This window comes from Gallus gallus, chromosome 28 (genome assembly GCF_016699485.2).
Source record: "Gallus gallus isolate bGalGal1 chromosome 28, bGalGal1.mat.broiler.GRCg7b, whole genome shotgun sequence".
NCBI lineage: Eukaryota > Metazoa > Chordata > Aves > Galliformes > Phasianidae > Gallus > Gallus gallus.
Genome location: NC_052559.1, coordinates 4,315,202 through 4,334,924, shown reverse-complemented (window position 1 = coordinate 4,334,924; position 19,723 = coordinate 4,315,202). Strand labels below are relative to the sequence as shown.

Below are 19,723 nucleotides of genomic sequence, written 5' to 3'. Positions count from 1 at the left end.
GAGGAGCCCCGCGCCGTACCTCAGAGCCCCGCGGGGGGCGGCCGCAGCTGCCGGGACGGTCCTGAGGTGCTGCCCTCAGCTCCCGGGGAGGGCACGGCCGGGGCCGGGGTCGGGCCTGCTGCTGCCTGCGGGAGATACGGCGGGGCGGGAGGCCGGGCTGCGGCTGGGACAGGTTGGAGCGGGGGCTGCGGGACGCGGGGACGAAGGAACGAGACAGGAACGAGACCGGAACGAGACCGGAACGAGACAGGAACGAGACCGGAACGAGACCGGAACGAGCCGGGCCGGTACGGAAGCCGCGCCCTCACACCGCGCCGAGGCGCCGGCGGCTGCGCATTGCGGCTGCGCGGGGCGGGAGGGTGGAGCGGATGTGACGTCACGACGGGCGGGTTCCGGTTCCGGTCGCTCTTTTCTCGGCGGCGAGGCGGCGCGGTGCGTGCGGCGGGGTCGGGCTGCGTGCTCGGAGCGGGATTGGGGCCCAGGGGGAGGAGTTACGGAGCGGGACTCGGTCCCGGGGCGGGTGGGGAAAGTCGGGGGGCCGCGCTCCGGCGTTGGGGCGGCGGTGGGAGCCGCGCGCGGGTCTCGGCCTGGGGGGTGACGCGGCTGCCTCTCCTCCCCGCCAGGTGGACCGGTGCCAAAATGCAGATCTTTGTGAAGACGCTGACGGGCAAAACCATCACCTTGGAGGTGGAGCCCAATGACACCATCGAGAACGTGAAGGCCAAGATCCAGGACAAGGAAGGTGCGCTCAGCCGGGAGCCCCCGCGGCCGCCGATCCCTCCCCCCTTCCCCCCCCCCCCCCCCCCCTCCCGGTTAACGGTTCTCCCCCGCAGGGATCCCCCCCGACCAGCAGCGCCTGATCTTTGCGGGGAAGCAGCTGGAGGATGGCCGCACGCTCGCCGACTACAACATCCAGAAAGGTGCCGTTGCTAGGCTCGCTGTGGGCCTGCAGGGGTGGGGGGGGGTCGGCTGATTCCCGGCCCCCCGGTGATGTTTATCTCCTTTTCAGAGTCCACCCTGCACCTGGTGCTGCGTCTGCGCGGGGGTATCATTGAGCCCTCCCTGCGGCAGTTGGCCCAGAAGTACAACTGCGATAAGATGATCTGCCGCAAGTATGGCCCCGCCGGGGGGTGCCCACATCGGCCCCTTTATGCCCCTCAGCCCCCCTCCCGTGCTATTTGCGCACTGGGATTCATCAGCTCTCCCCCAGGAGAGGTTTTAGGCCCCCCCGGTGATGGGCTCTGTGCTCCCTTCCAGGTGCTACGCCCGCCTCCATCCCCGTGCCGTCAACTGCCGCAAGAAGAAGTGCGGCCACACCAACAACCTGCGCCCCAAGAAGAAGGTCAAATAGAGCGGCTCTGCACCCCGCTGTGCTCTGCTAATAAAGCATCTGCGTTCAAACCGTGTGCTGTTGTTTGTACCCAAACGGAGTGGTTTCCCATAAACGCGAGGCTTCAGCAGGGAGCGCGCCGAGCCGTGTGCTGGGCGGTGTCCCGGTGCTCGGCGTGGGGCTGAAGGCTCCCGGGGCGGGAGGGGGGGACCGGGGCGCTGCCCGGCGGTGCCTGCAGGTGGCGGCGGTGCCGCGTTGCGCCGTGCTCCGCCCCCGCCGGGCCTGCGCGCTCCGCTCCGCACCGGGAGCGGCCCGGCCATGGTGAGCGAGGCGGCGGCGCCGCTAACCGTCCGGTTTCACGGGGCTGGGGAGGTCCCAACGTACCGGAACCGGGCCGTGCACGTGTGGCCGGGGTCTCCGGTAGCGGTACGGCGGCGGTCGGGCGCTCCGTGGGCTGCTCCGGCCCGGCAGAACCGAGCACGCGGGGCGGTTCGCGGGGCGTGCGGCAGCGCTGTGCCGGCCCCCCACGGCCCTCTCTGTCCATGCAGACCGACGAGGCTCTGCGGGCGCTGCTTCAGCGCTTCTACGCTCTGCAGGGGGAGCGCGTGGAGACGTACCGGCTGTTCGAGGAGTGAGTACCGGCACGGGACCCCGCGGGGATGGATTCCCCCATCCCTCCTTTACGCATCCGTACGGAACGATCCGCGGGGCACGGGGAGGGGGGGGGGCAACGGGAAAGCAAAAAATCGCCCCCGGTGGGAGCACCGGGAACGGCACTGCGTGGCATCGCGCTCTCAGTTCTGGCAGCAGTGACGGTTCTTTGGTGCCTTTCTTCTGCCTTTACTCCCCAGAGGTCACCGCGCATATCTGAGCAGCGCTCCGCACTACGACTTTCCGCGCTACCGGCAGTTGGTGCACGAGGTCACGGCGGCCTTCAGCGGCATCTCCCGCGAGGTGCTGCAGCTCCAGGGCCGCCTGCGGGGTGAGCTCGGCCGCCCCGACCTGGCGCAGCACCTCACCCGCCTCCAGGAGCGTGAGCAGGAGAAGCTGCAGCTGGTGGGTGCCGGGCACGGGGTGGGGTGGGGGGGTGGGGGTCCCGCTGCTACCTGAACGGGCCGGGCTCAGTCCCCTGCATCCCCCTGCAGACAGCGCAGCTCCAGCTGGCCCGGCAGCGGGCTCAGGATGAGCCCAGCGTGGACACCCATCAGCAGGAGGTGCGGGAGCTCAAGCACAGGTCGGTGAGCACCCCCTGGTCCCCTCCTTTTGGGGCCGGGAGCCCCCTCCACACCCTCCCCTTCCCTCCAGCGGGGCTGGAGGGGGCCCAGATGGTGCCTTCAAAAGAGCTCTTGTTTGGAGCCCTCCGGATTGTTTGGCGATGCCGTGCGGCCGCGCTCCCATCAGCCTCCCCGGGCTGAGTGTTTCATAAACAGCGCGGGGAGCGTGAGGCGGCCCGGATAATACGCTCCATATGGGCTTTATTTATAGTTTCCATCCGCTCTTGTAGGCTAATTAAAACCATCGAGGCAATCAGCGAAATTCTCCAAGACCTCAAGTACGATTCGGAAGAAGCCGAGTGATGGGCGTCCCCGTGGGAACGGCTGAAGGGGCCGTACAACAGAGCGCTGCGGGGCCCCCTGCCCCAATCCCACCCCCAGGGAGGTGGGCACCTGCCCCCCCACCCCGGCCCCATTCCTAGGGGGGGAGCCTCCCCACATCCTGAGCATCCCTTGGCAGGTGGGTGCACACAGGGCTGGACCTGTGCCCGCCCTCTGCTGAGCACAATGGGGCTCGGAACCAGGGGACCCTTTTCTGTGAGGCCCCTGGGTGCCTGGGGGTCCCCAGTGGGACAGACACTGCCATTGCTGCCCCAGGGCCTGGGGACATCCGCTGCCCCACAGCCACCCTGGGCTGGCTCTGAGGATGGAGACAGCACACGCCCTTTGTGGTCACTCCCAATAAAAACATTCTCTGAGCCGTGTGGTCTAAAGGGTTTGCACCCTCCCCCATCACCACCCATGTCCGTGTCCCCAGATCGGTCCCCTGAGGAGCCCAGGGACGTGGTGACATGGACATGGCCCTGTCCCAGAGCTTGGCTGCCCGCTGCGTCCCCGTCCCTCTGCACTGCTGCTGCTCCACTGACGCAGGCCCCGGTGGGGTTTAACAAGGTTTATTGGCATTAAGCTTAAATCTGTTCCTAATTGACTGAAATGTAACCAAAATAAGGCTGGTTTGAATCAAAATTGGAGCAGGCACTGGGCAAACCCCAGCAGCCTCAAACCAGCCCCACGCAGCTCTCCGGGGACAGAACCCCCGTGCGCTCGCACGCGGCCCCATGGGCACCCGTGGCCCCTCCAAAACACCCAAACTGCATCGTGGGGGGGGCTGCACCCCCCGGGTTTGGGGGCCACGGGGAGCCCCCACCCCCTTTTCACCCCAATTGCTGCTCCAGGTCGCGGTGAAGGAACAAAGGCTCCAGGTGAGGCTGGGGGGTCCCTTCGCTGCCATGGGGACCGTGCTCCTGGGGGGCCCATGGCACCGCCACCGCCCCCAGGGGGCTGCCAAGGCCAGCCCCAGCTCCCCCCCCCAGCAAAACCCCCCTGCAGCGGGTTGCAGGGCCGCGCCGAGCTCCGGCCACTGCTGAGCCCCCCCTCAGTGTGCTGTGGTGGCAGGGACGGGGCGGGCGGCCCCGGGGGGGCTTTGGGCACCCGGTGCGGTGCTGCCGGCACTCAGCCCTGCGGGGGCTACAACTTATCGCCGGGTAGAACCTGCAGAGAGAGCAGGGCCCTGCTTCGAGGCCACCCTCGGAGAGGGGGACGCCGGGGGGATCCACAGCCCCGCAGTGGGGAGAAAGAAGTGTGAAAGGCTCCTTACCTACCTGGTTGCGTGTTTTGTGGGATTTCTGCAGCCACACGCGCCACTGATCGTACAGCTTGATGCTGAGGTTGGAGCAGCCGTAGGAGTGCTTCTTCACCCACCCGAAGAACTGCTTCAGCTCCCGCCGCAGCGTCGTGTTCTGCTCGCCTCCCTTGGGGTCGCAGCCCCCAGCCGTGCGCTCTGCGGGGACAGGGAGGGGAGGGGGCTCAGGGCAGCGCTGGCGGCCCATTCCCAGCGCAAGGAGCAGAGGGAGGACGCGGGGTAGGGAAACGCGTGGCTCTCCGCCTCCCCGCCGGGAAATCAGAGCGGGGAATTGGCTCCTTTGCAAGAAATCCAGGTGCTGGGCACACAGCGGGAACGGCCTCAGTGCGTGCACAGGAAAGGGGGGGAGCAGCTGGGGAGGGGGCTCAGGCGGCGGCGCTCACCGCTGCGCGGTGTGGAGGCGGCCGTGGGGTTGCTCCAGTCGCTCCAGATGCCGGCCTTCTTGGAGCCGTAGATGCCGAAGGGGTTGCAGCGCACCTGGACGAAGTAGACGGTGCCGGGGCGCAGGCCGGCCAGGCGGCACGAGGTCTGATTGCCCACATCATCCACCACCTATGGAGCGATGGCACGGCTCAGAACCACGGCACCGACCCACGGCTGGGCGACACCGCCCCGTTGGTGCCCCCCAACCTTCCACTCCGAGCTGTCCTCCACGCGGTACTGGATCTGGTACTTGGCTTGGAAGAGGAAATCCTTCAGTGCCGGCGGGGAGCTCCAGCGCACGCTCAGCTGGTCCTCCAGGTCACCCACACGGCTGACGTGCACGTCGGATGGTGGGTCGGTGGTGACTGCGGGCACAGGGGACAAACCCAGCGGGTTCAGGGCCAATCCCAACGCCACTTGGCTTCAGTGGGGTTCAGCCCGACCCCAACCATCCTCCATGGGTTCGGGCCACCCCGACTCCCCCCGGGGCCCTGGAACCCAACACTCACCCACATCGAGGATGTCCAACATGACGACGTCGGACACGGCCACCCCCAGTCGGTTGGAGGCCTCCACCCAGATCTCATAGGGCGTGAAGAGGGCCAGGTCCTTGGGGATGTGGCAGGAGTAGGGCCCGGCTGTGTGGTATTCCTGGCACGTGTTGTCACGGCCGTACCACCTGTGACGAGCACAGCCCGGGGCTGTGAGCCCAGCGGGACCCGCACACCTGCCCGAGGAAAGCACCGCGCCGGGCCCGCGCCTCATTTATCCACCACTTAACGCCGTCAGCAGCGGTGTTGGGTTACCGTCCCCACACCGCCCCGAAGCTCCCCCTGTAAGCCCTCGAAATCCCACGTTCACGCTGGGAGGAAGGGCAGGAATCCACCCGCGGGCGCCTACCGGAGCTTGTACTTGAGCGTGTAGTTGGTGTGCAGGAAGGTCTCCCCCTCCGTCCCCGGGGCCCACGTGCAGGTGAGGTCCTTCATGTTCTTGGACCAGCAGGAGATGTTGACTGGTTTTTCTGGGGGCACTGGAAGAGGACGAAGGGACAACGGGACATGAAGGGGCTCCGTGAGCAGCACCCAAAAGGAGCCGCACGTTGGGTCTGCGAGCCAAAGCCTATCGGGGACGGCGCCACCGACAGCCCCACGGAGCGGCTGGAGGAGCGCAGCCTGCGCTGAGCAACAGAGCTGTTTTCTTTTGGGAACAGCAAGCGAAATAAATAAATAATTGAAAATAAGCGCTCCGTTCCCAGTTCAGCCTCTGTATTCTTAGAACGTAAAATCATCCCTAAAATAGCCCGAGATAAAATCTTAACGATTATTGATTCGGACAACTGCAATTTCAGCGCGAGGTGCCAAAACCGCTGCGCGGCCGTGGGGCGACAGCGCTGCGATGAGGGGCAGCGGCACCACGGTGGGGAGGGATGGATGGATGGATGGATGGATGCGCCCGACGTACATCCGACGTAGAGGCAGGAGCCGGCCAGGATGCCGCCGTCGCGGCTGTGGCACACCAGGTTGTCCCCCGACTGCTGCCGGGAGCCGTTGAGGCGGGTGAGGGCCACGCTGAGCGTGGTGGGGCCGAGCGCGGCGTAGGAGGCGGCGGGCAGACGGCGGCCGTTCAGCGTCCAGTACAGGTCCTGCGCGCGCAGGCGGAGGTCGGCGCTGACGGTGCAGGTGGCGGTCAGGGAGGAACCGATGAGCAGCGTGGGGTCCTGGGGGGAGATGACCGCCGGGTCTGCGGCCGGAGACAACGGGAAGGGGAGCGATGCGCGGCGCAGCACGGCACTGTGGGCAATCCCCGTGGGCTCGGGGGAAGCTGCGGTGCCGGGGGGGTGCCGGTGGCATCGCTCCATGCCCGCTTTGGGGCCGGGCTCTGGGCTTCTTCCCCCCATTTGAAAGCCACGATGGAAAGTTATGGGGTGGTTTGGTGTTTTGGCTTTCCATCCCTCACCGGTGTCCCTCTGCGGTGTGCACCGCACCACTGAGCACCCCAACGCAAACCATGTGCTGCAGCACCGCGCTGTGCAGTTACGGGGGGAACCCACAGCCCCCCCCGGGATCCCCCCGGCACCCATCGCCCCCACTGCACTGCTTTGGGAGGAGAGCTGCAGAGCACAGCGGGCCGTTCGCTGTTCCGCAGGGAAAGCGGCGCGGGGCCGACATCCCCCAGCACTCATTGCCGGGGCGCTGCGGGGCCGCGCGTGCCGGGCTAATATCGCTAATTACCTCCCGGAAAGCGCCTCGACCTCCGCTCCCCTCCGACCTCCCGGCCCTGATCGGCTTTCAGCAGCAGCTCGGCGCGGCCCCGCGTGCCCCTCAGTGCTGGGGGGGCTCCTCACAGCCCCCACGCCCGGGTGGGCTGCAGCCCTCACCGCCCCCCCTCCACAGGCAGCCCTCGGCCCCAATGCAGCCGATGCGACCGCCTGCAGCACAGAGCGCACCGCTCCCCTCGGCTTTCTCCTCTCGCAGCCGTTCCTTTTTCTTTCACAGCCACATGTGTTATAAAAGGGAAAAGTGTGAAGTTTTCAGATGGGAGCGCAGCGGGCCGGGGGGCGGTGGAATGCGCAGCAAGAATACCTGCACGGGGTTTTATTGCCTTCCTATTGCAAAAAAAAAAAAAACAAACCCCGAATGCTGCTCAGGTGTTAAGTAACGCCATAAATAAAAGCACATTTCAGGGTGTCGGGAACGTTCGCGCTCCTCTTCTGAAGGGCCGGATTGCCTTTCGGTTTTACATCGCGGCGTTTTAAGGGCTGCGAGAGAAAAGGGAAACCCTCCGCTCGGTGTCCGAGAGCTCCGACGCGTTTATCGGGGCCCGCGGAGATCGAAAGCGGCGATTGCTGCGAAGAACAAAAGGAGATTTGGGCGGCGCTGAAAAAAAACTAAAGCGAAATGGGTGTGAAGCGACGGGGCCGCGTCCCGCTGCGCTCCCCCCCTCTCGCCCTCTCCTCCGCCGATGGCGGTTCTGGTGCCCGTCCCTCGGCTCGCGGCATTCCAGCGCGGAACTTCGCTCTCTAAAAGGAGATTTGGCTGCGTCCGTTCCAGCGCTGCCGCACGTCGGGGCCGCGGGACGGAACTCCGACCGTGGGACAAAGGAGGTGGGGACGGCGGGGGCGCCGCGCGGCGGGACGGGACCCGGGGGTCCCTGCGGCCGTGGGGTGGGGGGGGTGCGGCGGTGGGGCTGAGCTCCGGAGCGCTGTGCCACCCCACAGCCCTACGGGCTCTGTGGGATCCCGGACAGCACTTTCCCTTCTCGCTCCCACCGCGTTTCGCTTCCCCGCCGAGGCCGCTTTCGCAGCCCTGCCCCGATCAGCGCTCTGCGATACCTCTCGTGAATGACCCGCAGCGCTCGGGACACGCGAGCCGACGGACGTGGGGTGGGATGGGGACCGCGGTGCCACCACAGTGCCACCGCGGTGCCGCCCCGAGCCCGGACGCGGTGGGCGAACATCGCCCGGAGGAGCCGAACCTCCACCGGTGGGGAACGGGAATGGGGCCGCTCCGCTCTCGCAGCCCCGCGGGACCCCAAAGGTACCGCCACGGGACCCCCAGCGCAGAGCCCACCCCAGATGCGGCACCTCCACGTCTGTCCTCAACCCCCTCCCCCAGCAAGGAACCCCCTCCAGGGACCCGCTCCCCTTTTTTGAGGGCGATCCGTTGTTCTCCGCAGGGGTGGGCGCTCCCTATTGTTCTGATGGGGGAGAAGGGGGGATTCATTGTTCTCTGGGACGGGGGGGAGGGGGGGCTCATTGTTCTCCATGGGGGGGAAAGGGGCGCCTATTGTTCTCAGGGGGGTTTGGGGGAGGTCAGCCCTGCGGGCCGGGGGGGGTCGTGGATCGCCGTGTGGGGTTCGCTATTGTTCTCCAGACGGAGGAGGGGGGTCCATTGTCCGGGGTGGGGGAGCGGAGCTGCGCTGCCGCGCAGGAGACGGCGATCCGGAGGGGGTCCGCTATGGGGAGAGGAGGGGGCACATGGCTCTCAGGGGGCAATGGGGGGGGGGGGGGGGGGGGGGGGGAGGGGGACGCTGCTCCCCGGGGTGGGGGAACAGGCGGGGGGGCTCCCATTGTTCTCTGCGGGGCACAGGGAGGGGGCCGGGCGCTGTCAGGGGGTTCCCGTCACACACCGTCCCAGAGAGGGAGTGGGGAGGGGGGTTCCCATCGCCCCGGGGAGGGGAGCGCAGCCCCGAGGGGACTCATCCCGGAAAGGCGGGGGGGAGGGGGGGGCACAAGGACCGGAATGAATGAGGGAAGGGGGAGAGGAAAAAGGGGAGAGAGGAGGAGAGCGGCGGCACAGAGCCGGGGGTCCCCGCGCAGTGCCCGCCCCAGCCCCAACCCCGGCCCCGACGGCGCCCGCTCTGGCACGGCCCCCCCGACCCCCCCGGGCGGTACTCACACGCGGGCGGCTCAGCGCGGAGCAGCCGCAGGCACAGCAGCAGCAGCGGTAGAAGGGCCGGCATGGCCGGCATGGGGGGTGGGGTCGATGCCCGTCGGTGCCCGCGGCGGCGGAGCGCACCGGCACGTCCGGGGAAGTCGCGAACAAGTCTGAGCAGCCCCCGCTCTGCCAAAGCCCTAAATGCCGCCCTCGCCCCGCCCCGCCCGGCCCGGGACCGCCCCCGGGGGGCAGAAAGGCACCGGTCCTCGGGGGCCGCTCCGGTGCCGGCTCTGTGCCCGCAGCGCCCGCCGCCTCCGCCGCCCCTCTGCCGCGGGATGCGGTGCGCTGTGCCCGGTGCCCCCCCGCCCGGTAGATGAGGGAGAGCCGTCCCGTCCCGTCCCGCCGTGACTCAGCGCTGCCGCCCGGACACTCCCGCGCCCCCGGGGCCGCTCCCCCCGCGCCTCATCCCCGCGCGGTGCGGTGGAGCCCTCGGGGCTGTTTTCTGGGTTTGGTTTTGTTTCGTGGAATATTTTCCCCCTAAACTCCGTCTTTTTCCTCCGAGGTAACCTCGGCTGTTCCCGTCCAGTAACAACAAAAAGGGGAGAAAATGCCTCGGGGGGCTCCGCGGTGCTGTCGGGTCGGGGCTCCGCGCGTCCCCGGGGACTGCGAGGACTCAGCGGTGGGCGGCCGTGACGCCGCAGGTGACACCGCCCGTGTGCCCGTCCGGCCCCGATGGCACCGAGCCCCGGGCCAGCAGCTCCCGGCGGTGGCGCTGCCGCCATCCGTGTGTCCCTGCGGCAGCACAGCGCGGGATGGGGCACAGGGGGTGCCCAGAGAGCCGCCCCCCCTCGTGCTGGGGGACACCTGGGCCGTACCGCACCCCAACCGTCCCCGACCCTTCCCCCAGAGGAGGGAACGTGGGGGGACCCCCTGGCTCTAACTCTGCTCTTGGGATGGGGACGGGAACCCGGATCTGGAGGGGAGGGGGAGGGCTGAGCCGGGGGCTGCTGCCCACCGATGGCTTCCGTGGTGGCTTCCGTGTCCCCTCTGCCCGCTGTGCCCCGCGGCCCTGAGGCTCACAGCCCCGGGGGGCGGCAGGGAACACCTGAGCCGTGGGGAGACGGTGAGGGTTGGGCTCAGCCCCCCCGCCCCGCCCCATAGTGTGACTGTGCGGCTCGCGGGGCTGCGTGGGGAGAGGGCTGACACTGCGGGGTGACGTCGCGTGGGGACAGAGGTGACACCCGTGGGGAATGGAAGCAGCGCGCGGAGCTGCCGGAGCCCATCCGAAGGGGCGGCACAGATTGAGAAAAAAAAAAAAGAAAGAAAAAGTAAGAAAGAAAAAAAGAGAGAAGGCAAAAACAGAGAGCAAACAATGGCTTTTCCCATCGTCCCGTTTTGTTGGAACCTTCTGAAGTGTTTTCGTTGAAATTTCCCAAAAATGTCAGCCTGAGGGAGACACCCAGCATGGGAAAGTGCCGCCCCAGCTCTGCGCCTGCCAGCGCCGGGGGGGGGCGGCCGGAGCGGGGCCGCGTGGGGTCCCTGTGGGTGAAGGGGGGGGCAGCGGTGTCGTGGAGGGGATGGTGGTGTAGTGGGGGGGGGGGGGGGGGGCGGTGTTGAGGAGAGGACCCCATTGGGGGCACCGCCGGGGATGGTGACGGCGGGGCAGGGAGCGGGATGGGGTCGGGGCTGGGGGGGGGCGGTGATACCCGGTGTGGGGACGGGATGGGGCGCAGCGGTGACCGCAGCAGCGCCGTCTGAGTCAGCGGAGCTCCGCGCCGAACTGCTGCTGCCCTTTGGCGGTGACCTTTGCAGCGCTGATTGTGCGGCGCTCTGCCCACGGCACCGAGCGCTGCTGGGCGGCTATGGGTGCCCCCCGACGGCACCCCCCGATGTCGCCCCTTCGGTGTCACTCGGCACTGTCACCTCCCCAATGTCACCCCAGAATGTCACCCTCCGCACAGCGCGTCCCCCTGCATGAGCCCCATTGGTGACTCCCAGCGCAGCGCAGCGCAGCACTCCTCAGATATGGGCACACGTGGCTGCGGGGGGGTCGGGGTGCACAACACAGACCCCCCCCCCCCTCACTGCAGGCCCAGGGATGGGCGCAGCGGAGCTGTCTGACCGCCTGCATCCTTCTAAAGTGACCTGTGGGACAAATAAAGAGGCTGCAAATGCCAAGAATCCAGCGGGCCGAGTTTTCCTTCTATTCCTCTCTGTAGCATTTCCACGTCCGTCCGTCGGGTAATTTATAACTGCTTTAACCCCTTCCGTGCCGCCCCCACCCCGCAGCCCCCGTCTGCACAGCGCCGACGCCGATGGGAAAAAGCCATAATGGTGAGCGGGGTTTGGGGGGGGCTGTGGGGGCACCGCGGGGACATCGCTGCTCCCAGTCGGGCATGGAGTGCTGTGGAGTGGAATGTGGGTCACTGTGATAGACGCAAAAGGCGCTGAGAGGCTTTGGAGAGTGCCAAAGGGGGGTGGGGAGGGGGGGGAGACACCCGCAGTCAATATTTGCCAACTGCGGTGTTAATGGGGCCCTTTTTTTTCTATTAAAATAAGAGTGGAGGGCTGAGAGTGCGGGACGGTGTGGGGAGCAGCTCTGGCAGCGCTCCCAGTGCTCCCAGTGCTCCCAGTAACCTCAGTGCCTCCACCGCCCCCAGCGCTCTCATTGCTCCCAACGCTCCCATTGCCCCCACTTTTTATCCCGGTGTCCCCATGGCCCCCTGTGCCCCATTGCCCCACTGCTGGCACCGGAGCTCAGGCCATCAGGTACTGAACCCCCCCCCCCCCCCCCCGGCTCGCAGCAGCCCCAGCTCTGCCCCACAGCCGATGGGGACCCACCTGCAGCGCCGCGCTGTGATTTACGGCAGCAGTCCCCAATCTGTCCCATTTACTTCGCCATTTGTCAGCGGCGCCGGACACGAGGCTGCAGGGCCGGGGGGGGCGCTGGGAGGGGGCGGGGGGAGCGCAGCCAACCCGAGCCCCTCCAGAGCACGTTCCTCCCACCCCTCCTAACGAGGCGCACGGGCTGGAGGAGCAGCGGGCCGACGAGAGGGGCCCAACGGAGCCCCCCGGCTGCGCTCCGGCCATGAGTTCCCCATTAGGGCCGGGGGTGGCGGAGCCCCCCGCCCTCCCTCCTCCTTCCCCCCCCCCCCCCTTCAGCGTTGGGGTGCTGCCATCAATAAGGGAGACGGGCAGGGCCGGGAGCGCGAGGCCGAGCCCACGCTTTGATGTCTGCTAAGCCCTGCGAAATAAAAGCCGTAAATCTGGGGCCGGGCAGCGCGCTGCGCCGGGGGGGCCGAAATCCGCGGGGAGCGGAGATGTGCGGAGTGCTGCCCGGGGGGGGGGGGGGGGGAGGGAGGAGGGTGGACAGCAGAACCGGAGAGCCCCCATCCCGAGAGCCCCCCCGCCCCGCGTCCCCCCGGGTCCCCCCGCACCTCCCGCTCCCCGTGCAGCCCCCATCCCCACGCACCCCCCCGTGTCCCCGCATCCCTCAATCCTCCCACACCTCCGTGTCCCCGAGGCGCCCCGGATCCCCTCAGTCCTTTCTGCCCACCCCCCGCCCCCCATTACCCATTAACCCCTTACTGCCCGTGCCCTCCCGCCACCCCCTCATCCTCCCGCACCCCCCCGTGCCACGCACCCTCTCCGGGGGTTCCGGTACCGGCGGAGCTGCGGCACTGCGGTTCCCCCCCCGGCTCTCCCCGCCGCCCCCGCCCGGCGCACGGCGCGTCACGGCGGGGCCGAACGGCGGCGGTGGCATCTCTGCTCCGCTCCGCTCCGCTCCGTTCCGTTCCGTTCCGTTCCGTCCCCGCCATGGCGGCCCCGCGCCCCCCCGCGCTGCTCGCGCTCGGCCTCGCGCTCACCGCCGCCACCGTCACCGCCGCCGCCGGGGGGGATCCGTTCTCGGCGCAGCTCGGGGACACCGGCCCCTGTCAGCGGCAGTGCGGCCGCAGCGTGCAGCCCCGGGCGGCGGTGAGTGGGCCGGGGGGGTGAGGGGATGGAGGGGGGAGGACCCGGAGCACCGGGGGGAGGGGGGGTACCGGGAGAACCGGGGAGAGATACCGGAGGTGTTCAGAGCACCGGGAGGGAGCACTGAGGGCATCAGAGGAAGCGGGGGGGAGCATCCATGGCACCGGGGGATGCACCGGGAACCGGGAGCGCCGCGGGGGGGTACCGACAGCACCGGGCAACGCCACCCGCAGGCAGTCGGGGCCTGCAGCTACCGGGGGTGGTGGTCCGCGTGCACCGAGCGCCGCTGGGGGTTGGGGCCCCCCCCGGCAGCCTCCACCCGGCTGGGGGTGTCCGCAGCGCTGTACCCATCCCCAGGTGTGGGTGCCCCCGGGGGTCCCGCTCTGCTTTGGGAGCCGCGGTGGGGGGGATGGAGTGTGAAGTGAGCGCTCAGAGCCCCGGATCGGGGCCGGGATAATGGGGCCGTACTGAGGCTGAAGGTTTGGGGGGGGGGCGGGGGGAACGCAGGGGGTGCGACCCCGCGATGGGGCTGAATGTGGCCGCAGATCTGTGGCACCGCCGCGGGTAGAACAGCCCGGACGGACCCCACTGCCTGGAGGGGGGGGGGAGGAGCTGTGCCCATCTGGGCCCACTGTACGTTGCATGGACCCCCCCGGCACCCATAGGCCCCTCCCCACGGTGCGTCCCCCCCAGCGCAGGCACACACGGAGTGTTGCGTTCACAGCCTCTCAGTGTATTCCAACCCCCCCCCCCAGCACGCAGCCCCCATGCACGCACCCCTAACGCATGCACAGCCCCGTGCATGCAAACCCTCCCATGCATGCACAGCCCTCCTATGCATGAAAACCTCCTCCCATGCACGCAGATCCCATGCACTCAGTGCCACGCACACCCCCCACGTGTGCAGCCCCCTCCATACAAATACCCCCCCCCAGCCCTTCCAGAACCCCATACAGACATATGGGATGCCCAACAGCAACGCAGGGACGTGCCACATCCTCGCAGGATGCAGACCCCATGCTCTGACCGCTCTCTGGGTGCAGTGGGGATGGTGGCAGCCCCCCACAGTGCGGCAGTCCCACGGGGGGGCCACGCTGGGGGTCGGACGCAGCCCCTGGCCGCGCTGTGTGCCAGCCCTGTGCCCTCTGCCCGCAGGACGCTGTGCTCAGCGCCTGTTACCGCGGCTGCCGGCTGTTCTCCATCTGTCACTTCGTGGATGCGAGCGCGGGGCTGAACACAACCAGGGCTGAATGCGAGGCAGGTGAGTGCCCCCCCCAGCCGTCCCCACCCCAACACCTCCACTGCGCCGCAGTGCATCCCGCACACCCCACAGGTGCAGGTGAGGAGGTGGGGGCGGCGCTGGCGTCCCCCGTGGGGAGCAGCTCGGGACGCTCCGGCAGAACTTAGGGGTGGGGGGCACCGGGATCTGCCCCCCCCCCCACCAATCCTCACCCCGCACCCCCACCCTGCAGCGTGCGCCGAGGCCTACATTGGAGAGGAGGAGCAGTGGGGCTGCAGGACTGGGTGCCGTGAGCAGCTGCCCCACGTGCAGAGGAGGGAGCAGGTGAGGGGGGGGGCGGTGCCCCCCGGTGCTGCCGTGGGTTCCCCGGGTGGGAGGTGTGGGCTGAGCGCTGCCGTGGATTCCCCTGGTTTTGATCCTTCCCAGCAATTAGCAACGCTTTTCCTCCCGTGTTTAATTAATGCAGCTTTTGCCCAATTAATTAAACGAGCCTTTGGCCCGAGCTGGGGGCTCTTGGTGCCATTCGCAGAGCGAGGCGGCGCTGTGGGGAGCGGGGCCAAAGCAGAGGGCCCCCAAAAACTCCATTCCGTCCCATTTCCAGGGGGCAGAGAGCTCAGGGATGGGCACAGCATCGCCCCCAGCGCTGCCCCCCCCCCCCCCCAGACGGTCGGGCCGAGCAGATTTAGCAGAATAATCAGAGACAGCATCTGACCTATTTCTGTCCCGTGCGCCGCTCTGACCGCGCGGGGGGCGGTCGGCAAAGGGCCGGGGGGAGCAGCGCAGTGCTGCAGGGATGCGTTAAAAATAACAAACTGCCACAACGGCCAAAAATCCGGGCTGTGGGGATCTGCCAGAGGGAACGCCCTGAGCCGCTGTGGGAGCACAGAGCCGGGGGGCAGCGGGGGGGGGGGGGCGCCGTGGGATGGGGCTGTGCGTGGGTGTGAGTCCCAGAGGGGCCCTTCGGTGGCCGTGGGGTGTGGGAATGGGGCTCTGGAGGAGCGCTGGGCTCAGCCCGTCCGTGTCCCCGCATGGTGTTGTCTTTGGGGTGGGTGGTGATGGGACGCGGTGACGCTGTGTCCCCACTGCTTTGCAGAGCGCAGAGGTGAAGGCGCCGTCGCTCTCAGTGCTGGATTTGGTCTCCTCTTTCTGCACCGACATCGTCAGCTCTGCCCACAGCTTCATCTCCTCCACGTGGACCTTCTACCTGCAGGCGGATGATGGGAAAGTGGTGGTGTTCCAGGTGGGGGTCCCACGCCCTTCCTGCTGGGGGCTGAATGGGACGGGACCCTCACGCTGACTGCTCCTTCCCTCCTTCAGTCGCAGCCCCACATGGAGTTCCCACTGCCCGAAGCTCAGATGACCCAACCAGAGTGGCCCGGACCAGGGGACGATGCCCACTCTCCCCAACCCCACGCAGGTGAGGGACTGCTCTGCTGCTGTCTGGGGTAGGAGCACTCCTGGCAGCATCAGATCCCACCACAGTGGAACAAATTGTGGCTCTGATCTGCTTCCCAAACCTATGGCACCCACTGCATGAAGCTGCAGGGGCTCCGTGCACCCCCCTGCAGGGAGCGGGCCGCCAGGGGGGCATGGCCAGCACCGTGCACCTTGCACTTACACCTTGCACCTTGCACTTACACCTTGCACCATGCACCACACACCCTGCATCCTCCACTTTGCACAGTGATGCCCACACTCAGCACCACCTCTCTTGTTTCCAGGCCCCCAGCAGAAGGAGGAGAAGTCCCCCCCTGGGAAGGAGCCGTGGGGCAAAGCCAAACCTGCAGACACACCACAGCCAGAGCACGACTTCCTGGGCTGCATGGCCAAGTAGGTGTCGGGGGCTGCGGGGACCCCCTTCCCATACCCAGTGCACTGCCATAATGCGGCCCCATTTCTGTGGGGTTTGGGGGTGCTACAGGCGCTCGGGCCTCCCCCGCTGGATCCTGGCTGCCTGCCTCTTCCTCTCCATCGTGGTGATGCTATGGCTGAGCTGTGCCAGCCTGGTGACCGCCCCCGAGCAGCACATCAGGACTCAGGTATGGGCACAGACTGGGGGGTCCCCACCGCCCCCTGTCCTCCTGTTATGCCATGGGCGCTGCATTGGTGGGTGTTATGCATTGGTGCTGCACGGCACGCCCCAGGTTGGGGATGGCGAGGCCGAGGGTCACACGGTGCCCTCTGCTCTCTCGCAGCCTCTGAGCATCAACGGGGACAGGGAGTGTCTGGAGGACCCACGTGGCCTCAGTGCGTTCCCACTGCCGCCCGTCATCGCCGTCACTCTGTGCCCCACACACGGCGAGGATGTGGGGCCACTGCCACTCAAGGTCGACCTGGACAAGACCATCCTGTAGCGCTCCGCCTCTTCCCATCCCCTCCCCATCCCCTCCCCATCACTTCACTGCCGCCGTCCCCACGCCGGTGCGCCCGGTCCCCCTCCTGACCCCATCCCTCTGCCTCCATCGGCCACAGCCTGGAGCTTTTCCCCTCCGTCAGCACTGCTGCACTCTGCACTCCCGCTGCCCGCAGCCCAGCGACCACTGCCAGCACGGAAGGGGGGTGCACAGCCCTGGGCCCCCCTCTGGGCACAGCTCCAGCGGGATGGAGGCAGCGCCTGGGGGGGGCTTTGGCTCGGCACAGCCCGGCCCCCACCTCGGGCTGAGCCCCCGCGGCGCCGGCCCCAGCCCTGGGAACTCCCTTCCGCCGATGGCCCCGCGGGAGCCGGAACGTGGCCAATGGATTTGGTGTTGGCAGCCAAAGCGGAGAGAGCAGCGGATCCGCCGCCCCCGTGCCCATGTGAGCACCCGGCCGGGCCCTGGCGGGGGCTGCGGGGCACTCTGGGATGGTTCTGTGCTCTCCCCACTCCATGACACCAGCGGGGGGCACTGGGTGGTGACGGAGTGGCATTTCCCATCCTCTTGTTCCTGGGATGACCCATCTCACACACCTCCACAGCATCCCACAGGGCAGGACCGGGCGGCACTGACTTTGTGTCCCCATGAGGGACAAGGGCCGGTGTCCAGGGGGCCCCGCTGTGCAGCCCCCCACCCGCAGCAGTGCTCGGGGCACACGGGGACATCTCCCCTCTCCCCATCTCCATCACTTTGTGCATTGTTCTGTGTTTGATTCAGACCGGCATGTGGTCCGCCAGGCCGGGGCACCCCATGGTGGCTCCCCAGCCCCCCACCTCCCCCTAACACGTGTGTGCAGAGTAACTTATTGCCTGTGCCCCCTCCCATCGGTCCCTACGCTCGCCCCACGTCAGGGGGCAGTGATGTGTGTCGGTGTGGGGTGAGGGGGCGTCCCTGGAGGTGTCCCTCAGCCCCACCAGTTTTGTGCTGCCCCATATCACGGTGCAACATATCTGGGCTGGGGAGGGCTGAGGGGTGCTGCGGGTGGGGGTCTCATGTCTGTAGTTGGGGTGCACTTCTCGGTGTCGCTTTCTGGCAGCTCAGCTCGGTGTTGGTGCAGTCCGCGTTGTCCCACCCCCCCTCATTTGCAGAGTCCCGGGGGTGCAGACCCCTCCGGGCTGTTCCCTCCCCCCACTGAGATGGGTGCAGGAAGCAAACCCGGCCCCACACTGCGAGCAGAGCGCGGGTCGGACATGGGAGGAGAAATAAAAGGTTTGTACCAGGGTTGGCCCGGTGGTTTCTGGGTGTGGGTCTGAGCCCCGCGGCTGTGGGGTTGGTCCCGGCGCCGTGCAAGAAGCAGCGCTGACGGCTGTAAGGCAGCGCAGCTCGAGGCTCGCGGTGCACACCCGCGCCTTCCCCCACAGAGCCCCATTTGCAGCAGCAGTGCTGTTTTGCAGCCCCTCTGTGTCCCCGAGGTGGGGGTCCCGAGGCACAGCCTCCCCCCACTGCATGGTGCTTTCCACCCACACTTCCCATGCGCAGCTCGGGGCGTTGGTGAGGATGCTGGCACCCGGCGATGGAGCAGAAGGGAACAAAGCCCTCTGGGAACCCTCGGTGGGAAGCCCACGGCACAGCACTGCCCCCCCCCGAGCCCCCAATCCCTCGTTACCCATTAACCCCTTATTGCCCAAGTGCCCCCAGCGCAGGGGGGAGGTGGGACGGACAGCTGGCAGACCCTGCGCGCCGCGGGCTCCGGCGGTCCCTCCTGGGACGGGGCTGCAAACAAACTCCTCGCCTTCAGGCTGGATCAGATTCCTCACTGCTGGCGCGGGGCGCAGGGAGCCGTGCCCAGGAAGGAGCAGGTGAGGAGGGACCCCGCTGCAGTGAGGAGAGACGCATGAAATCCGCTGGTTCCACCCCCCCGCAGGCAGCCGGGCTGAGTTCCACCCGACGCCTTTTCCCTCCTCGCTCCCTCCTTGCGAGTTTTTCACGGGGAAAGCGACAAATCGCGGTGTGTGGCCCCATGTGCAAGGAGCGATGCCACGGGGAGGAGCGGTGGGATCGCGCCTTCACCCCACGGTGGGCATCGGGGGCCGCAAAGGGCCGCGTCCTCCCCACCGGCTCCAGCTCAGCCACGCTCGGGAGGGAAGCGCAGGCCGGTAGGTGGGGACTGTCAGCCGCGCTGAGGCCAGCAGCGGCCCCACGGCCTCCAAAAAGCCGGGGGGAGGCGGCGAGCTGCACCCCCAGCACCCCACGGTGGAGCTCGAAGCAGCGCCGGGCTCGTGCCGTGCCGCCGCTCGGTGCCGGTGCCGTTCGGTGCCGCTGCGCACAGCCCTGCTGGGTCCGGCTGCCGCTGCCGCTGCCTTTTCCACCCCCCCGGGACAGCGCCCCCCTCCCCCCCCCCCCGCCGCCCCCCTGAAATCTCAGCTGCCCGGAGCTGGCCCCGCTCCACCGCCGCTCACACTGCAGTGCATTCACGCACGGATTTCCCTCCCCGGGTGCTGTTGGGGCAGAAAACCCAGGGCTGGGATGGGGGGTGGGGAAGGGCCCCAGAAGCCCCCGTCGTGCGCCCCGCGATGTCCATCACAGTTCAGTCCATCACAGTGATGGTCGAGGCTGCACCCGCTGCTCCCCCCCCCCTCCTCCCCAGCAGTGCCGGCCGGGCACAGAGCACAGAGCGGCCACACACGGCTTCTCCGCGTCTCACGGTGGAGGAATGAAGGGCTTTGATAAGGGGACACAATGAGGAGGAAGCAGCGGTTTGGGGCCTTCTTGGAGCGCGTGTTTTGAAGATGATGGAAAGAGGGCCCGAGCTCCTTCTCGTCTGGGGAAGGGCTGCTCTCTGGTTAGCACGGCCACACCGCTGCTGTCCTGAGCAGCTTCATCGGCCTGGGGCCCTGCGGGGTAAACCTTTATCAGAGATGGAGTGAGGATGAGGATGGGTCGGACGGGGCTGCAGGCGGGGGGGATCCGCTCCCCACCCTCCTCCCCACACCCTACCCAGGAGGAGAGGAGCTGCGGGTGATTCAGCGACAGGAAAACCAAAGGAAAAACAATCTCCTGGTGCTAATGGGATTGGTTCTGTCCCTACCACGCACATTCCAGCCCCGCTCGA

General features: G+C 67.9%; 4 protein-coding genes across 8 annotated transcripts; 3 read left to right on the top strand and 1 right to left on the bottom strand.

Annotated features, from left to right (window-relative positions):
- Positions 1–394: 394 nt before the first annotated feature.
- UBA52 (ubiquitin A-52 residue ribosomal protein fusion product 1) lies at positions 395–1,401 on the top strand. Its single transcript, NM_205075.2, has 5 exons — positions 395–432; positions 624–742; positions 834–920; positions 1,010–1,112; positions 1,258–1,401. The coding sequence occupies exons 2-5, from the start codon at positions 640–642 to the stop codon at positions 1,349–1,351; spliced, it is 387 nt and encodes a 128-aa protein (NP_990406.1). The 5' UTR covers positions 395–432; positions 624–639; the 3' UTR covers positions 1,352–1,401.
- Positions 1,402–1,623: 222 nt separating this feature from the next.
- C19orf60 (chromosome 19 open reading frame 60) lies at positions 1,624–3,302 on the top strand. Its single transcript, XM_040653778.2, has 5 exons — positions 1,624–1,756; positions 1,879–1,961; positions 2,182–2,386; positions 2,476–2,564; positions 2,835–3,302. The coding sequence occupies exons 1-5, from the start codon at positions 1,649–1,651 to the stop codon at positions 2,905–2,907; spliced, it is 558 nt and encodes a 185-aa protein (XP_040509712.1). The 5' UTR covers positions 1,624–1,648; the 3' UTR covers positions 2,908–3,302.
- Positions 3,303–3,481: 179 nt separating this feature from the next.
- CRLF1 (cytokine receptor like factor 1) lies at positions 3,482–13,016 on the bottom strand. Of its 5 annotated transcripts, none has more exons than XM_046904706.1 (8): positions 12,689–13,016; positions 6,131–6,409; positions 5,570–5,699; positions 5,179–5,348; positions 4,877–5,034; positions 4,630–4,798; positions 4,206–4,384; positions 3,482–4,095 (listed from the first exon to the last, which is right to left on the bottom strand). In XM_046904706.1, exons 1-8 carry the CDS (start codon positions 12,861–12,863, stop codon positions 4,072–4,074), a joined length of 1,284 nt encoding a protein of 427 aa, XP_046760662.1. In that variant the 5' UTR covers positions 12,864–13,016; the 3' UTR covers positions 3,482–4,071. The 5 variants fall into 5 exon arrangements, with proteins under 5 accessions (XP_046760662.1, XP_040509711.1, XP_025000091.1 ...); XM_040653777.2 differs by lacking the exon at positions 12,689–13,016 and adding an exon at positions 9,067–9,217 and having other exon boundaries at positions 4,202–4,384; XM_025144323.3 differs by lacking the exon at positions 12,689–13,016 and adding an exon at positions 9,067–9,217.
- On the top strand, positions 12,775–17,892 carry TMEM59L (transmembrane protein 59 like). Its single transcript, XM_015300140.4, has 8 exons — positions 12,775–13,020; positions 14,173–14,278; positions 14,490–14,581; positions 15,351–15,497; positions 15,575–15,674; positions 15,979–16,087; positions 16,179–16,296; positions 16,453–17,892. The coding sequence occupies exons 1-8, from the start codon at positions 12,862–12,864 to the stop codon at positions 16,609–16,611; spliced, it is 990 nt and encodes a 329-aa protein (XP_015155626.2). The 5' UTR covers positions 12,775–12,861; the 3' UTR covers positions 16,612–17,892.
- The last annotated feature ends 1,831 nt before the right edge of the window (positions 17,893–19,723 follow it).

What these genes read in the sequence shown, in the direction of transcription:
- CRLF1 (XM_004948907.4), bottom strand. Translation starts at nt 6,851, where the DNA reads ATGAGTGCTGGGGGATGTCGGCCCCGCGCCGCTTTCCCTGCGGAACAG. An exon ending in ACGCTCAAGTACAAGCTCCG is followed by an intron (nt 5,349 to 5,569) that starts GTAGGCGCCCGC and finishes TGCTCGTCACAG; the next exon opens with GTGGTACGGCCGTGACAACA. An exon ending in CCCACAAAACACGCAACCAG is followed by an intron (nt 4,096 to 4,205) that starts GTAGGTAAGGAG and finishes CTCTCTCTGCAG; the next exon opens with GTTCTACCCGGCGATAAGTT.
- TMEM59L (XM_015300140.4), top strand. Translation starts at nt 12,862, where the DNA reads ATGGCGGCCCCGCGCCCCCCCGCGCTGCTCGCGCTCGGCCTCGCGCTC. An exon ending in TTCCTGGGCTGCATGGCCAA is followed by an intron (nt 16,088 to 16,178) that starts GTAGGTGTCGGG and finishes GGGGTGCTACAG; the next exon opens with GCGCTCGGGCCTCCCCCGCT. An exon ending in AGCAGCACATCAGGACTCAG is followed by an intron (nt 16,297 to 16,452) that starts GTATGGGCACAG and finishes GCTCTCTCGCAG; the next exon opens with CCTCTGAGCATCAACGGGGA.
- UBA52 (NM_205075.2), top strand. Translation starts at nt 640, where the DNA reads ATGCAGATCTTTGTGAAGACGCTGACGGGCAAAACCATCACCTTGGAG. An exon ending in CGACTACAACATCCAGAAAG is followed by an intron (nt 921 to 1,009) that starts GTGCCGTTGCTA and finishes TCTCCTTTTCAG; the next exon opens with AGTCCACCCTGCACCTGGTG. An exon ending in GATAAGATGATCTGCCGCAA is followed by an intron (nt 1,113 to 1,257) that starts GTATGGCCCCGC and finishes GCTCCCTTCCAG; the next exon opens with GTGCTACGCCCGCCTCCATC.
- C19orf60 (XM_040653778.2), top strand. Translation starts at nt 1,649, where the DNA reads ATGGTGAGCGAGGCGGCGGCGCCGCTAACCGTCCGGTTTCACGGGGCT. An exon ending in GGCCGGGGTCTCCGGTAGCG is followed by an intron (nt 1,757 to 1,878) that starts GTACGGCGGCGG and finishes CTGTCCATGCAG; the next exon opens with ACCGACGAGGCTCTGCGGGC. An exon ending in AGCAGGAGAAGCTGCAGCTG is followed by an intron (nt 2,387 to 2,475) that starts GTGGGTGCCGGG and finishes ATCCCCCTGCAG; the next exon opens with ACAGCGCAGCTCCAGCTGGC.